Source organism: Wyeomyia smithii, chromosome 3 (genome assembly GCF_029784165.1).
Source record: "Wyeomyia smithii strain HCP4-BCI-WySm-NY-G18 chromosome 3, ASM2978416v1, whole genome shotgun sequence".
Lineage (NCBI taxonomy): Eukaryota > Metazoa > Arthropoda > Insecta > Diptera > Culicidae > Wyeomyia > Wyeomyia smithii.
In genome coordinates, this window is record NC_073696.1 from 241,321,005 (window position 1) to 241,340,008 (window position 19,004).

Sequence of the window (19,004 nt, forward strand, 5' to 3'; positions counted from 1 at the left end):
ATGATTATTGTTGATGTGTTTTTCGTAAATAATATGGTTGCCAAAAAGCAAAGAAAAACTAGACACTAAACCTAGCAATTGAATCAATTGCTCAAGAAACAGCATAAGTCTATTTGGGGTTAAAATAGTCAAATACACTGTTTTACGCTTCATTTGAAATTATAATATATTCGCGTTCCCATAATTTATTTTAGTTTTCAAGCCCAAAGATATTTTTACATTTTTAATGTTATCTGTTAACCATTTTAGTAATTTCATGGGTTTCCATTGCCATTTAATATGTAATGATCTAATTCCGGTGAAAAGCAAACTTCTCACTTCTAGGTGGATATAATTCGATGCAGATGAATATATGAATATATATGATTTCATGTTGTATTATCAATATACCTTGACAAAAGCTCAAAAACTCGTTTTTGGTAATTTTATAAAATCACATAAAATTTTCGTAACGCGACACCATAACTTTGACCCTATTGTAACTTTGAGTAGAATGCACCAATTTCACATACCAGCATATGCTAAGAAAGGTCTCATCGAGTACTAAGAAAATCCTGAATACTACTTTTCTACAGTTTGTAACATTTGCACAATACGAAAAAAACTACTATTTTTGTAACGCGACACCATAATGAAGGACCTGTTTTTCAATTACCCACCAATTGAATCTACAAAATAGCAGCAACAACTACGTTTAGGCCATGAATACGTCCATACAAACCCTTTACTTCCTGATGTATCACATCCCCATAGCTTCAAAATAGTATCATTTAAGCATATTTTTTAAAAATAATGTCAAAACTATGATTTTATTATTTTTTTTGCATGTAAATTCAAATGAAACAAACGTTTTCCGTGAATTTCAATTTATCCTCTTTCACATACACAAATATTCTGGGTCAAATATGCAGTTTGAAAGTTTTGATGTCTTGGCGTAGAAGAGCTAGGAATGTGTCTAATGCGTTTTTATTTATTCGAATCATTGCATCATGTTTTCAATCGTTTCTTCTATATGACTAAAAAAATCCAAATTAAATAAATCGACGCTTGTTTACTTTTCTCTACATGTTCTCTTATTTTTCGGGATACCGTGATTTCCCGAAAAATCAAATTTTTATTTCCCGAATTCCGGGAAGCTGGAAACCGTTGAAAAATGGACGTTCTACGTACGACCATCCAAAAAACTTTACTCAATAATGTACCGTACGACGATTTTGAAATTTTTACAAGATCTCATTCTGTGTATTTTCCTATCCGATCCTATGAAGAATTTTGTTCGAGAACGCTTTAAAATCAAAAAATAAATAGTTAATGATAAAAACCTTTGTTCAACTCAAGTAGAAGTTTGCAACATAACGCTGCACTTTTTAGCATTTAAGCATTGCTCTATCATAATTTGAACTCCATAAAATCGTGAAAGAAAAAACATACATGACACCCATATGCGTCCACCTGGAAGCTCAGTCCCTTAATACCCAGTAAGTCACATATAATCTGCCCCATTACTTGGGTCAAAATGCGAGCCCTAAGCCCTACGTTCTCTAAACCACGTGTTACTCTGCAAAACAGGTACCTGAAATTATAAATAGCACTCCGGATACGAAGTAACAGATTTTTCGCCTCGTCGAACACATGGCCATCAGGAACAGTACATAGCTGATCACCAGCACCAGATTGGAGGTGAGAAAAAACGGTGACGAATGGGTTACTGTATCTAGAATTAAAAAAAAAAAAACAAGGTAAGATAAAAAGTGTCCAATCGAATCGGTTGTTGATTTTGCTGGTTGAAAAAAAAAATAGAGTAACAAAAAGCACACTATTGAACACCACCGATGCGGAAAATCTATCTTTATCGAGTATGGAAATTCTAGAATAACCCGTACCTATTTATGAGTGGATACGCTTCCGTTTTTAGTTGGTGACACGATGGCCCTTTCTCACTTCGCCTTGTTGCTCGGCGAGTTGTTTATTTTGTGCATGCAATTATGGAGGATGTAGGAACGAGAAGGTTTCAACAGCACCGCAAGCAAGCACTGTGAGTCCTAATGACCCAAAATGCATGCCTCACTTATAATAGGATCAATTTTCGTTTTCCCTGTTTGTTATCACAGCAATGCACCGGTTAGGCGCCCTCCCCCACCTCCCGGTTTCTTTTCTTTCCGCCTGCGATGCACAAAAGAGAACCTTTAATCCTTCCGGTGCTGCTGGCTGTACAATATCGGTTGAGTTCGTGTGTAGAACAGCAAAGTGTGATATATTACCACACAAAAAAAACGAGAATAAAGTGACATAGAGAGAACACAATCACATCGCATGAACATCAAAGCCAGACTATTGGAGCTGATGTTACACGATGGGAAAGTTGACTCCAGCCAATCTGAGGGCTCTAATAACTGTATTACAACCTGTTTATCACAAGAAGAGAGCGATGGAGCAGGATATCATCGAGTGGTAAACCGCTATATAGACCAATTTGTACGGTCGCTCTGCCGTCAATGGACCAACAAACGGTCGAATAAAGTGGAAATTGATTCTAAGACCGCTCGAAGATAGCCGGAGAGAGAACGTTTCCCTCGCGGGAAAAGTGGGTCACTTAATTCTTTTTCACTTATCGATGGTGTTCTTGTTCGCACGCTTGCCATACTCACAGGGAATAGCGTTTGTCGAGTCGTGCGGATCCGGATTGTAGTCCTCCTGGGGGAAGTAGTCGATCGTAGTGCAGTGAAACTCGGATACGGCCGGGCCCGGTGTGCCGCCTCCTCCTGTGGAGGGCGGGAGTAAAAGAAATAAATATAAGTGGAAGAAAAGTAAAGCTCTAAATCGATTGGATTTACTAACAGAAAGGGATCTTGTTTGTCTCTCGATAGCGGTGGGGTTTGACGTACTACCATCGATTAGATTAAGCTCTCCAACATTACATAATACTATTATTAGGGCCGGCTCATTCCACGTAAACAACATAGGGGATTGTAGGTGGTACGAAGATGTCCACTATTGTCCACGGGAGAAGGTATTGTTTTCGGCTCAACCAACTTTAGAAAATATGGTTATAATTTGAATTTTTGGTTGTTTTTCACTGCATTTGAAATCAATTTGTTTGTTGGCCTCTGAAAGCATTCTTCCTTTTTTTTCCACCAAATTTGGATTATTTATTGTCCGTTTTTTCTGACGCCTGAAGCAATTTCAAACCATTTCGAAATAAATTCATGATTGCCTCATTTTTTTGATGTTTTATTGCTTTCAAAGGTGTTTTTAGCCAGCCTGAACTAAATTTAGATTTTCTATATTCTAAAAACGTTTTTGGAGGATACAAGCCGTCTTTTGCCGTTTTGGTGGGAGATTCAAGAGACGATTCGTTTGATGAAATGTCATGTTTTGACAAAGGTATATTCTTGTTTTGTTTTGAATACAACATTTTTTAAGTCTCCAATGTCGCTAAATATATAGATGCGCAGTAACCCTTTAATGGAGACGGATGGTGATTTTGTTGAATAGCATTAACTGTTTTTTCCGCTACAAATGTTGTAATTTTCAACGATTTTGCACATATTAAAACCATACCAGAAAAAAAATTCTACGTAATATTAAATTTGCTAATACACATTTTAGTAACCCAGAGTATGGAAAGTGCAATCAAATTCAAACTGCATATTCAATAACGAATATTCATAACAAGACATGATAATGGCTGGGCTTATGATAAAGTATGTGTATACAAATCTCTCGGAAACTATGGAAACAGTTTTATTCTGATAATTTTCGGAGAAAATATCTGACGCTTTTTAAAAATAATATAATATGGGAATTCTGACCTTGCAAAAATCTGATATGTCAGGTTCTGCTGATTTTTTTAAATCATGTTAGTTTTCTTAATACAGGAAATATATATAAAAATCGAAAAGACCAATTTTGAGGAAATCAATATTAAATATTTTTATCATAATTTATTAGAAATAACTTGTTAAAAACAAATATCTTTTGGTTTTGTGTACAGAACAAGTATAAATTCATATATTTTTTGTCAGGCTGTATATTTTATTCCTTTTTCTAAAAACATTGAATTATATGAAACTTGCAACCTAAACCAAAAAGAAAGAAATAAACTAAACACAATAATGATGTAAGTGATCTCAGCTGTGAATTACGGGTTGTGTTCAGAGCTACAAAACGAGCGATATACAAAGGTTCACAAATCTCAATACATATTTTGGTGATAATGATGATCAGATATTGCGAATGCCTGAACTGTTAGGGATAATTTGGTTTCTCTCGATGATTGCTGAGATTGCTACAAGGTGAATAAAAGAAACTCTTTCTTTCGCCTCTTAAGTAAAACTGTTTCTCTCCTTTAACGTATACGAACCCACCGACGGAAAACCTCGTCAAACGGTGTGAAACATTGCGTCGTTTCCGTCAGTGGTAATTTCCTTTTCTTATTATCGGCCTCTCCTTATTGAATTGGCTACTGCTCTGGTTTACGGAACGCTCGATTGGATTTGCTCAAATGTTGCAATTTAACCGATAAAAATGAATGGGTGGAATGGCTCTACATTCTGAAAGAAAAAAAAAACAACGCTCACCGATTTTACTGCACAGCATCCAGAGAGATGATTTGGTGTATTTAGTCAGGTAGACACCCTCATCCTTTTGATTGTAGTTCATCGTACCGTTGTAGTTTCCATTCGGAATTTTCTCCTCCGTTAATAGCCATTGTGGTCCAGCCACTGCCGCTATGACTAGCGCGACGGAAAAGCTGCGGGGAAAGTGGAGGTTTATTGCAACGTCTACGACTTTTAATTGATATCTTTAGAGTTAGCCCCGACAGGATCAATACATGGAGATAAATTGCTTTTAAATAGGTCGCTTGTGTGGATCAACAATTGTTCGTATCAACCCTTCGGAATATGCATTAAGTGCCTGTTCAATCTTCTCGAGCCACTAGTTTGTTTGTTACCGTTCACGTTTCATCCCCTCTATGCGTACCTAATATGGATTCAATTCAGTCCACAATAACTGGATGGAGGAGTAATGGGTTTGTTTACTGCATCCTTCATGTATGCGAAATAGTTTCTGATAAGACTTATTAACCTTGATGCATACTACATGGCCTAACACAAAGATGGCGTTGCAAATCAAAAATCTTGGGGATTGTCTGATTGTAATGCTGTTTGAATTTCATTTCATTTATTGACTCCTTTTTAAGTTTTGAAGAGACGATACTTCTATTATTTTGGATACAAAGGAAAACATAATGTTTTATGGAAAATAATACTCTGTATCGTACAAGCCACAGGAACATTTAAAATAACAAACACGAGATGATCTAGAATATTGTTTTGATAAAGGTGAATATGATATGAAGAGAAAATGGATTTCCATACAAAAAACAGTGGGTCTAAACGTTGTACAAGAGTTATGAGTAGTGTTGAGAGGAAATTTCGTGCATTTGGATGTGGGGATGAAATGGAATAAAACGAACAGTGAAAAAACTAAATAACATTTTTTTATTTTACTACCTGAAAGTTAGAAGGCAATTGGTTGGATAAGTGAAATTTACCAAATCTTTTTATGTGGGGCAATTTAATTCCGTACACGCTTTAGTAGATGAGAGCGTATTCACTTGTAGCGTGAGTGTGGAGTCTAAAGACAATCACAATCACTTTTCCGCTACTGAATGGGGTATGACTGAGCTTCAGCAATGAAACCAAATACCTAGTGACAGTGGTGGGCACCATTTCGCAAATTTGCTAATCGCTGATTAGCGACGCAAATATTCAGTTAGCGGTTTAGCGATTTCGCTAATTTTTGAGCAGGTTAGCGGACTGTTAGCGTCGCTGAAATTTTGGCCTCCGAAACGCTAATCGCTAAATCGCTAATTTTGTCGAGAAGCGACAAAAAATTCAAAAACTGTGAGTCACTGATGGCGTACATAAAAAAATTGCTTCGAGTGATGAACATACCCTACTGCGAGAGTTCTTTTTGGAACATGAGTTTCATTCAAACAACGTTTAATTGCCTCAATTGTCTAGAATTTCTCTTTTTACGACACAAGTGCAAGTAAGTCTTTTACTAGAATGGGGTTCCAGTTAACGTGTAAGACGGATTTCATCCCAAATCGTCTCAAGGATTGGCAGCACCCTCTCCGAATTGGTTGAAACTTTTTGGGTGTGAAGACATCACCTAATTAAGCATCTCTGCATACTTACTTTTTCCAAAATTAGTCTAGACTGTCTTCTGAAAAGGGCGACTCAACATAATTCAAAAATAAATCAACATAATTCAAAAAAGGTAAAATCTACAAAAAAATGTTGTATAAGTAACTTTTAGGAAATTGTCTGAATTTTCATAAAAAAATATGGAAAAAATTATATATCAAGTCCTACACTGGAAAAAAATGCAATTTAAACACAAAACATCGACTTAAAAAAAATGGTCTGATGATCTTATACGCAAACGAAAGCTATGGTGGTTAGGGTGGGACAAAAAATAAATATTAGCTCCCATGCACTTTTCGTGTTCCTTATGGGTCCTGTAACAACTGTGTAACTTTTCAGATCGATCGGTGGAACGCCTGATTTGCGCCCGATTTTTAAAGTAAAGTAAGTAAGTAAGTAAGTTTATATGGGAAAATCCACTTTTTCAAAACTTATCCTCTAGAAATTTCCAGTTGGCTCCTAAAAATATACCAATACATGATATTTGTAGGAAATTTTCCTGAGAATTTTTCTTCTGAAAACTGTAAGGCGCTACAAAATTTGTAGAAAAAGTTATTCACCTTAAACTGATCGAATGTCTGACGAACGGCTCAACATTGATTTTTTCCAGCAACACTGCTGCAGCATGCTGCTGTTGCAAGCTCAACAACGTGATGAAAAAATGTTTCGCGTAGAATTAAGCTTGAAAGCGTAATTTTTTGCTCATAGTATCTTCGGAGAAAATGCTTAGAATATCAATCCCTATATTTTGATAGTATTCGTTGTGTGATTTATACCCCTAAAAGTGATCCCATCCCAACGTAGTGAAAAACATTTTCGTGTAGGATAAAGCTTGAAGATATGATATTTTGCTCACGTTATCTTCATTATCGGAGGGCTTGCTTAAAATATTAACTATCAAGTTTTAATGTAGATTGATTTTTTTTTCCGTGTTGGGTATTTTCGTCACTGCGACCAATTTTTTGATATTTTGTGACATATTCCCCCTTTTTAATTTTGCTTAGTCAGGATAACGTATCACTATTGGAAGTGGTCGTTATAGTCTGGCCAATAGCATTAGTCCAGTCCGGTATTATACTTCGTATGAAGCGCACAACCGTACTGGGATTTGTTCTCCAGATTTCAGAGGGTTCCAGAAGACCTCTCTCGAAAAACTTATATCTTTTGATAAAAATTGCCGGACATCGGCATAACAGATGTTCCGAGTCTTCTTTTTCCATGCCACATACTCGACATGTATCATCTTGAAGTTTTTTCATAACCTTCAAATGATAACGGCTCGGACAATGCCCTGTTATCAAACCAGTATACGTGCTTAGATCTTTTTTTGAAAGATCCAGTATTTTACGAGTCATAGAAACGTTCGGAGTGATGAACCGTTTCGACTGCCTACCGATGAAGGTGTTTGTCCAGTTGGATTCCACTTTCAGAGTTTCCCATGCTTTTAGTTCCATTCTAAGGGAACAAGCGGATAGACCACAGAAGGGTTCTTTTCCTATGAACTGATGAGACGATCCAAGTCTTGCCAATTCATCGGCTCTTTCGTTCCCATCTATTCCACAGTGACCAGGAACCCAGTATAAGTCTACTTGATTATTACAACCCAGTGTTTGGAGTGATTGAACACACTCCCAAACTAGTTTTGATGTGCATGTCGCAGACTTCAAAGCCTTCAACGCTGCTTGACTGTCGGACATCATGCAAATGTTTGAGTGTCTGTATTTCCTGCGTAGGCATATTTCAGAACATTCTAGTATTGCTTGGACTTCAGCTTGGAAGACAGTTGGCCATTGGCCCATTGGAACTGACAGGTCTATTCCTGGGCCAGTTACTCCTGCTCCCACTCGATTGTTCATTTTTGAACCATCTGTGTAGAAAATGATTGATCCTGGGCGGAGATCAGGACCACCGCGTTCCCAAACATCACGCTCAGGTTCAAACATTCGAAATCGTCTTTCAAAATTGTATCTTTTCTCCATCCGGTCTTCATTGTTTATCACTAGGGGATTGATACGAATAGTTTTTAGAATACCTAGATGACCCGTTAAATCACCCTCAAAGAGCCTTAATGATCTTTTGATCCGTAAGGCACTCTTTTCGGCTTCTAATTGTATGAATTGATGCAGTGGAAGCATAAACAGTAGAGCTTCCAATGCCTTGGTGGGTGTGCTTCTCATTGCACCCGTTATTGAGAGAGTGGCTAGCCGTTGAAGTTTTTCCAACTTATCTTGAGCACCTTTCTCCCTTGTTTTTGTCCACCAGACTAGTGAAGCATAGATAATTCTGGGTCTCACTATAGCCGAATATATCCAATGGATCATTTTCGGTTTGAGTCCCCATTGTTTACCAAAAGTTTTATTACATATCCATAGAGTATTTGTAGCTTTTTTTATTGCCTGCTCTAGATGTGTATTCCAGTTAAGTTTTTTGTCAAGAGTTACTCCAAGGTATTTGACGTTATCTGAGAGTTTAAGAAGCTCACCTTTTAGCATAATATCATTAAGCCTAGTCTTTTTTCTACGTGTAAATGGGACGATAGTGGTTTTTAAAGGATTTACATTTAAGCCTTCCCTATCGCACCACGAGGAAATAATGTTTAAGGCAGTTTGCATTCGGTCTGTGATGATATCATCATACTTGCCACGAACAATAATGACAATATCATCAGCAAATCCAACTACTTCAAAGCCTTCTTCCATCAATTTTTTTAGAAGATCATCAACTATTAATGACCACAGCAGAGGAGATATCACCCCTCCTTGTGGGCACCCTTTTATAGCTGTACACTTATATTAGAGCTACCAAGGCTTGCTGCTATTTCTCTTTTTGATAACATCTCGCTTATCCAATGAATAATGCAATTGTCAAAACCACGTTTCTCCATTGCAGCAGCCATTGAGTCATGAGACGAGTTATCAAATGCCCCTTCAATATCAAGGAACGCCGTAAGGGAAATTTCTTTTGCAGCAAAAGATTTTTCTAGTTTTGTAACTATAGTATGGAGTGCAGTTACCGACGATTTCCCCTCCTGGTAAGCAAATTGAGGAGTTTTAGAAAGATATGATGATTTGATGTGCTCACCGATTATTTTTTCCATTGTTTTGAGAACGACTGACGATAAGCTAATTGGCCTAAAGGATTTTGGCAGAGATTTGTTCCTTTTGTTGGCCTTAGGGATAAAAATAACCCGTACTTGTCGCCACGCTTCCGGAATATAGCCTAGAATTAAGCTGGATTGAAAGAGTTGTGTTAGAATGGGCATCAGAACTGTTTTACCTTTCTGTAGTAGTACCGGATAGATTCCGTCTCTACCAGGTGACTTGAAGGGTTCAAAGGAGTCTATTGCCCATTCAACTCTACTTTCGGTAAAAATTTGGTTGGCCAAAGTAATTGCATCATCCCTAGTTCTTACTAGCCCAGTCATCGTATTCACTGTTTCGTGAATTTCTGTCCTGGTTATAAGATTTCCAGTACTTGATACAGATGTACTTTGGTCTTCACTTGAGTTAATGATCGACCCAGGAAAGTGTGTTTTCATCATTAACTCTAATATTTCTCTAGCAGAGCTAGTACAAGAACCATCTTCTTTTCTTAGAGTACCCAACTCATTTGAGTGATCTTTCGCAAGGATTTTTTGCAGCCTGGCGGCTGTTGGAGTATTTTCAATGTTTTCACATGTATGCCTCCAGTGAATCCTTTTAGATCTTCTTATTTCTTTATTATAGGCGGTGAGGGATTGCTTGTATTCGTCCCACTGTTGGGTTCGTTTAGCCCGGGTGAAGAGTTTCCGAGTTTTTTTCCGAAGTTTTTGTAGAGATTGATTCCACCAAGGTGCTTCTCTATTTGTAGAGCGTATCTTTGCAGGGCAGCAATCATGTAGATTGATTACTCCCCCGTATACGATGTCGTATACGAATACGTCTGAATAACTCCATTGAGAAAAGAAAGCCATTTGCATGCCCATTCGCAAGTTTTCAATTGGGTAAGCAACAGTACAGGGGGGTGTTTATATTTTTTTTACATACTGTATGTGTAAATATATTGTTTATATGTGTAGTATATCAGAATCGACCTAAAAAAGAAAAATAACAAAAAAAAACACTTTTTTTCAGAACGCTTGTTCCGATTTTGATGTTCGCATGCTCAAATAATAGCCCCAGAGCTCTTTGAAAATCATACTGAGTGCGATCTTTTATTGGTTGCTTGAACTGTACCAAATGACCAAAGTATTAGACATGGGATATTTTACTTTTGGATAATTTTTCTCTCTCACTGCTCTTTCTTCTTCTCTATCCCTCTTTTTTTCGTATCGCTATTTATTTCTTGAAGGAAATCAACAATCATCGACAACTTTTCATAATCTTTACACTCTTCGTAGTGTGTCTTAACTAGTTCAAATAAATTACACTTTAGCTTTTTCTTGAAAATTTGAAGCAGATTTTAGAAGAAACTGTAATACTTGAAGGGGGTCCACGATGAAATTGCCACACACAATATTGATTCGCAAAAATTCGAGTTTTCATCCGATTGCTATCAAATTTTCAGGGATTGAAAAATAACTAATAAACTTCATTTTACCATTTTATTTACAGTCCATACGCAAATGCCCGCACCTTGGCCTTAACCCCGGCCATAAGATTGTGCACAACCTGTAAATCAACCGTTTTTTGCATGTAAACCCATACTTTCTTCAGTTTCTCGACTGTCTTCACTACCTTAGGTTGTTTAAGAAGGTGCTGCTTCATAATCGCCTAGTACTTTTCGATGGGGCGGAGCTCCGGAGTGTTGGGAGGGATGAACATTTTCGGCACGAAACTGACCTTATTGTCCGCATACCACTTCAGCACGTCCTTGGAGTAGTGGCATGAGGCCAAATCCGGCCAGAAGATTGTTAGGACGTTGTGGGCCTTCAGGAGAGGAAGCAGCCGCTTCTGGAGGCACTCTTTCACGTACACCTGTCCGTTCATCGTGTCCTGGGTCACGAAAGGTGCACTCCGCTTCCCGCACGTGCAGATGGCTTGCCAAACCAGGAATTTCTTCGCAAATTTGGACATCTTCTGAGTGCGGACATGCTCCGGAACGCTGAGCTTATCCTTGGCCGTGAAAAACAGGTTGCCGGGGATCTGTTTGAAGTCGGCCTTCACATATGTTTCGTCGTTCATGATGCAGCATTCAACTTTCGTCAGCATGTTGAGATACAACTTCCTGCAGGGTGGTCACTCAATCGGGAAAACAGGAAATGCGGGAAAAAGTCGGGAATTTTTTTATTTGATCGGGATTTTGTTACCAAGATTTTTTCAAGGTATTGTGTATGATGCAATTACAAATGATGGAGAAGTTGTAAGTGCAGGACTGCAAGTTGGTCCCTTAAAAGTTACATTTTTCTTTAGCAGTCAATTTTTTGACCAATACTACAAGGTATACAGCCCTAGGGTAGTATGAAGTGGTGACGTGGGACTAAACACTGTAATTATGGAATTTTTTGTTACAAAATATACAGAGTCTTCAGACAGAATCAATGTGTTTGCTCAGCGACTGTACGTATTTTTATTTTCAGCCTTCCCTGGAAATCAGTTCTTAGAAATACATCCAACAAAACGCGAAAGAATATCGTTTATTTGGCGAAATTATTCCTCTAGTATTTTTTGTGTAAACAACATGTTTTTGACAAGGTACGAGCATATTGTGCTTGTTGAAGAAGCACCAAGAATTTCTCGTGATGCGTCAAAGTCAGAATTAACTCTATATCCTCAAAAACCAAATTCAATTATACTTACGTTACCATAATGAATGGTTTTATCTTACTTAACTCTGATTAAATCAAATCTATCATATGGAAGCCCTTACAAAGGTTCATTAATAGGCAAACATAAGAAGATATGTTAAACAAAATTATTAACAAGTTCCAGCAAAAAATCGTGGCAACCAACAATTCTATTTTCGTTTTTTGCTTGACAATTTTTTCATTTGCCTTCAACTACATTCGCTGCATTACGAAGACAGCTAATATACGTTTATTATGGAATAATAATAAATCATATAAAAATTTTGAAATGTAAATAGAGATTCTGAATAAATCTTAGTAAATAAACCAAAAATTCACAAGCACTATTCTATAAATGTGTATATTTGGGAATTTACTCTTTCGATACTATCCGGTGCCGTTCACGGTTATTCAGTGAGTATCGAAGATAAAATTGAATAAGTATCCGTTGCAAAATCTCGCAATTTTTGTTGAGTAATTTATGGTAATCATATTTTTGAGATAAACTTTCAATCACCATCAACAGCAGCATTGCAGTTTTTCCTCGATTGCACACGAATAGAAATATTCGAACAAAAGTGTACCACTGCAATACGAATAGTACCGCTGCAGTACGAAAAGAAGTGTACCGCTGAAATGTACGATCAGAAGAGTACCGCTGCAATCATAGACGACGAGAGACTCCACTGGACTGTTGCTTTTACCGGCATGTTTTCTTTCAAGATATCAGTTTTTATTAGGTTCTGAAATCAGGTTTAGAAATTGTTCAAGAATGGGGATTGTTTCAAACTTTTCGGAAAACTTTTACCTTCGAGACATCATATTAGACTAAGCTCATGGAAGCAAAAACAAATTGACCTGTTGGAACGGGGAGACTCTGTCAATTTTTATTTCGATATAGATACAGAGAATACCACAGGGAACGGATGGTGTCCATTCACGTCGTCTGTACTAGGAATGCTCGCATGTAATTGGTTCATTATTCGCGTAAATTTGTCATTGAAAGTTTTTGTCAATCTGACCGCTCAGCAATGAAATTAGAGTGATAACTAGCATATTACAAAATTGTTATACATTTTATCTATCCAACAACATATTGATTATTGTTATCCATCATGTGGTTATGCTGTTATTAACGTTTGAAATCTGACGCAACATTTGCCAGTTTCATTTCCAATTTTACAGAATGCATCCCAGTATAGTAAACAAAGACGTAGTCCCACGTCAAAAAGTCACTAAACTTCTTATTTTGACCCGCTGACCAGTTGACTACTTTTAGCAGTCTTGCCTTTCAAATGAAATAAATGTTGACACCAAATGTCTTAGAATAGCATTAAATGGAAATCTGGTGTTAACCAAAAAAATTGAATGGACTCTGTGGGACTTATCAAGATGGTAAAACGAATTGGAACCGGGGTCGAAAATCGGTCCGGAGCCTTAGAATGAACGTTGCCAGTTTGTCGAAAAACGTTTTCAGTGAGAGAATTAATCACAAATTTTCATATGTATAATGGAAACTGTTTCAATTTCTAAGGGCAATGCAAAATAAGTTTCACTGTACAGTCTTACTAACATTACCAGTTATTAGTAGTTGTTTGAATGAACGAATTGAGGATAAAATGAGTGGCACACAGTTCTGATTCTCCAGTTTTTCATATAGATTTTTATTTCAGCTAGTCTTTTAGAAGAAATATTTGGCGAACTCTAGTGAAACTAGCTACCATTCCCGCTTAGAAACTCAATGCTGGTGAAAATTTGGGTTTGGGACGAACTTGCTATGCGGAGCAGTTAATTGAAAAAACATTTAAAACTTGCCACAAAATAAAGCAAACATTATTTAGAAATTTTTGAAAAACTAATTTTGTACATATTTCAAACTCGTATTTTTTCTGTAAATTATACAATTTGATTGTAAAAAAACTATTTTTGATGTAAATACTCTTAGAAAACAATATGATCGTTTTCGAGATTTTTCAAGAAAACATTTTATTTATTTTATTTGTTTCTTCCTACGACTTTTTACATGCTTTTCGCATTGTAACTGGCCTTAGAGTACGATGCTGGTCTGACTAGTCAGTCGTCGTAGGTTCGTGTCTCGGCTCGAGAGAGACTGTTAGTGTCTGCAGGATCGTAGCGCTAGTCCTGCAATCGCCCTGTGCACCGCTGCTAAATCTGTGGCCAATAAACAAAAATACTTTAAACGTTTTAAAAGCCAAAATAATTAGCTTGATTGGTGTGATGTTTCCGGCAAAGCTTCAGATAGTAGTTCTATTGGAAAGAATTATTGAATATCTCAAAAAGCCTTGAATTCTAAGTTGCCAAATGTAACAACGTTGATTACTTGAACACGGAAGAAGTTAAAATTTCTGAAAGTTTTTTTTTTCGAAGCCAGAACGATTTGTTTGATTGGTGCGATGTTTTCGGCAAAGTTGTTGGCAGTAGTTGAGTATTAAAAATATTTTAAATTAAACATTTCAAAGATTTGATTTTGAAAAATATTTTATTGATAATGGAGAAACAAAAACTAAAAATTCTTCAGAAAAAATCTTAATAAGGATTTAGGAAAATTTCGGGAAACATTTTTTTCTTGAAAAGTCTAAAAGAAGTTAAAAATTAATTTGTTCCCTTTTCAACGGTTCCTGCAAGACAGTTCGTGCAGCCTTTTAATTTGAAAAATAATAATTTAAGATCAATTTTCTGATTTCCAGTTTATTTTTCAAGTTTCGAAATCACTTATTTTCAAATGTTGGCTCCTAATATCATTTTTTTTATCAGCTTGGCCATTTTGAGCGCTGGATGCAAACAAGTTGGAGATGTTGGCAGATGACCAGAGAGATGCAACTTTGATGAACTAGCAAATCAAAATACTGAAAACGTTGTGAATGCACTTCTGAAGTTTTCATACAGTTAAATAATACAGTAATACAGTTAAATCGCAGTATTTTTCCTGAATGTAGAATAATATCTTTAATTTGAGAAAAAAAAAACGCAAATCCATGTCACAAGTTTTGTTCCCTAAATAATCAATTCAATCAAATGATTCATTACTCTTAGGTTCAGTAGTTTCATGTTCACCCTTAACTTCCCACGACTTTTCCCGATGATTTGAACAACGATAAAAAAGTTTGTACGAAAAGTGCTGTTTGGTTTGTTGTTGTTCCCCTCATAGGTTGTTATGCGTTGAAAAAAGGGTGCTTATATCATATTTTTTAGGAGACAGATAGACAAACATAATGACTATAATAAACGAAATAGCTTACACGATTATTGACTGCTTAATGGAAGATTTGCGAATTTGAAAAAACCGCGAATATTGTATTTAGCCTGTCTACCATGGGAAGGTAAAGGTTGCATTTTATGTAACTAATCAACTGGTTGTGTAGAATGTCCCGAGCAAATTCGGTAGAAATGATATGAGCTATTACTTCCGATTTAGGGTCCAAAAATTGACGTTCAGCTGTCGATAGAACATAACCTAGTTACCGTCTCTGACAATCGGGAATTTCTTGCAATCCTGCGGGAAAAAGTCGGGAAAAATGCGGGAACTCGAAAATGTCAAATGAGTGGCCACCCTGTTCCTGGCACGGGTTTTGGTGGACTTGTTCTGCTTCTCGTCGCGATTAGGGCCTTTTGTACCTTGAACGTTCGAAGCCCAGCCTTAGTTTTGGCCTTCTGGACAAAACTTCGGCTTAGGTGCAGCTTCTCAGCCATATCCCGAACGGAAGCGTTCGGGTTTCGGTAGAAGGCCCCAACTACGCGGTTGTGTTAGTGCCACCCGTTAAGAAAAACACAAATGAATCGCTGTTTTGTTTAAAATGCTAAGTTTTGAACAGCTGGAAAATTTTTCAGGTGAACACTTATTTTATGTTTTAAATTTGTGACCAGGAATCTGAAATAGCTGGTGAACGTAATCGGCAAAATAAGGAAAAAGTGTTGAAGCAACTCTACATGGCTATACACGTTTACTAGTGTGCGCAGGTGAAAAGTCACTTATCTCTATGAATGATACAATATGCTCATGTAAGATATAAATATTGCATATTGTATCATTCATTAATTTAAGACTAAGCAAGATTCAAAAAGACTTTTTTTCGGATTTTTTCATACAGCCTAGGCCTTCGAAAAGAATAATGTTCTCGCTTACACTCTGGAAATCCAAAAATCTCAAAGATCGTGGAGAACCTTCATTTTCAGATAATGCATTTTCATCAATAGCTTTATTTTTTTCTGTATAACCCTGAACTATATTTCGAGAGCAGGTTAGTAGAAGTTTGCTTCAATTCGTAATAAAAACTTGATGCTGATTCATAAATCTAGGTCCTACGATTTCTGAAAATAAAGCGAATAAGTAGAACCGCATTAAACTAACATACATGTTTGCTGTTCTAGTGTGAAATCAGCATCATTGTTATCTATCACTGTTGCCCTATGTTCGATTATTTGAAAAAAAAAATTAATTGCTTCTAGCCAGCATTTAAAAATTGGTTTGTGATCGAAAAAATGAAACTCATGTACTCCAGTGATAACATTCATATTATTTGCGAAAACCACGTCAAGCTTTAATTCAATGATCTTCTCTGGTTAACTCTCTGAAAACTATCTTTTAAATTCATTTCATTCATTATTGAAATTGGACTTATGTTGGTATACGATTTGTAATTGACTGGCCTAATATGTCTAAAGTAATAGTTAGTATAACAAAGGTTTCTGCACCACTAGGTGGATTAATTCAGGTTTTTCCTTAAATATGCTCAAGTTGCAATGTATGACCGAAATGTAGCCAACAATGTTGTCTTTCACCAAAATTTTTTTTAGCCAATTCGGAGATGATCAATGTATTGTATTAAAATTGCATTTTTTTTCAGTGTAGGACTTGATTTATTTTTTTTCCATATTTTTTTATAAAAATTCAGACAATTTCCCAAAAGTTACTTATAGAACATCTTTTTTGTAGAATTTACCGTTTTTGAATTATATTGATTTACAAAAAGTCGGCAAAACAAGTTTCGCCCTTTTCAGAAGACAGTCTAGACTAATTTTGGAAAAAGTAAGTATGCAGAGCTGCTTAATTAGGTGATGTCTTCACACCCAAAAAGTTTCAACCAATTCGGAGAGGGTGCTGCCAATCCTTGAGACGATTTGGGATGAAATCCGTTATGTAACAAAATTTTGTACACTTATCTATTTATAAAAAAGAGAAGTTTTGTATGTATGTATGTATGTATGTTCCAGCATAACTCTCGACGGCCTGAACCGATTTCTACCAAACTTGGCATACGTGTTCTTTGTACAAAGGAAGTGGTCATAGAAGTTTTGGATAGGGGGAGGGGTCACTCTTGAAGAAGGAGGAGGTCAAAAGTAATAAATTTTCATACATAATGGAAACCTTTCATTGAAATTTTATGATTTTCGGGTGCTTGGTCATTTTTGGAGGCCGAAAGTTGATGTCCAGAGACCGAAACATGATGCTCGATGCCAATCCAAGATGGCGACTTACGGTTTCTGGGAAGCCATTTAAAACTGTGGAAAACGCTCACAAACCCCCCAATGTTGGTATTTTCGGAGCAAAAATGACTCTTTTTTTTTTAAGGGGGGGTTTTGTTAGTAGCTTAAGTATTTATGATAAATATTAGTAAATAATGAGTATGTGTGTCCAATCACAAATGGTGACTTCTCAACACTGTTAGAAATTTGTAATTTTAATTGTTAGGATTTGTTTGCTTTCGCAATTAGGACTTATCATTCGTAGGGATTTAAACCTACTTGTCAGAAAAGGGGAAGTAAACTTACAACTAACTTTATTGCTAACTTATTGGCTATAAAGAGAGCTTATCGTAGCAATTGAGGATTGCAACGATTTTTGTCGAAAATTGTTAATAATTTTATTTGACATAGCTTCTAATGGTTCAACACCAATAAGTCTATGTAATTCGAGTGTACCAAACCAAGGAGGACGCTTCAAAATCATTTTCAGAATTTTATTCTGAATCCTTTGGAGCGTTTTCTTCCTTGTTGAACAGCAACTTGACCAGATCGGTACAGCATAAAGCATTGCTGGTCTAAAAATTTGTTTGTAAATCAAAAGTTTGTTCTTTAAACAAAGTTTAGAATTCCTGTTAATGAGAGGTTATAAGCATCTCGTATATTTGATGCACTTGGCTTGTATACTCTCAATGTGCTCTTTGAAAATAAGTTTTTTATCATAAATTAGTCCCAAGTACTTAACCTTGTCAGACCAACTTAAAATAACCCCATTCATCTTGACAACGTGATTATTGTTTGGCTGGAGGAAAGAAGCCCTAGGCTTATGCGGAAAAATTATCATTTGAGTTTTAGAAGCATTGGGAGAGATTTTCCACTTTTGAAAGTAGGAAGAAAAAATATCTAAACTTTTCTGCAATCGACTGCATATGACACGAAGAGTTTTTCCTTTTGCGGAAATGCTTGTGTCATCGCAGAACAATGACTTTGTGCATCCTGGAGGCAAATCAGGAAGATCTGAAGTGAATATGTTGTACAGGACTGGACTCAAGACTGAACCTTGAGGTACACCTGCTCTGACAGGAAATCTATCAGATTTTGAATTCTGATAGACAACCTGCAGAGTTCGATCAGTAAGATAATTTTTTAAAATTTTGATTAGGAAAATTGGAAAATTAAAAGTTTGCAATTTCGCAATCAAACCTTTATGCCAAACACTGTCGAATGCTTTTTCTATGTCTAAAAAAGCAGCTCCAGTGGAATAACCTTCAGATTTGTTAGCTCGTATCATATTAGTAACTCTGAGCAATTGATGAGTTGTGGAATGCCCATGGCGAAATCCAAACTGTTCATTTGCAAAAATTGAATTTTCGTTGATGTGTGACATCATTCTGTTAAGAATAATTCTCTCAAACAGTTTACTTATTGAAGAAAGCAAACTGATTGGTCGATAACTTGAAACTTCAGCTGGGTTCTTATCCGGTTTTAAAATTGGAGTAATTTTTGCATTTTTTCATAATTTGGGAAAATATGCAATTTTGAAG

At 36.4% G+C, this 19,004-nt stretch overlaps 1 protein-coding gene across 1 annotated transcript in view; it reads right to left on the reverse strand.

Annotated features, from left to right (window-relative positions):
- Nucleotides 1-19,004, reverse strand: part of LOC129730017 (uncharacterized) — a 48,037-nt gene that overhangs the window by 15,296 nt on the left and 13,737 nt on the right. Inside the window, exons 2-4 of the mRNA XM_055688965.1 lie at nt 4,581-4,753; nt 2,649-2,762; nt 1,574-1,714 (exon numbers count right to left, since the gene is read on the reverse strand). Coding sequence (XP_055544940.1) covers nt 1,574-1,714; nt 2,649-2,762; nt 4,581-4,753 — 428 coding nt within the window. The remainder of the gene's footprint in view (nt 1-1,573; nt 1,715-2,648; nt 2,763-4,580; nt 4,754-19,004) is intronic.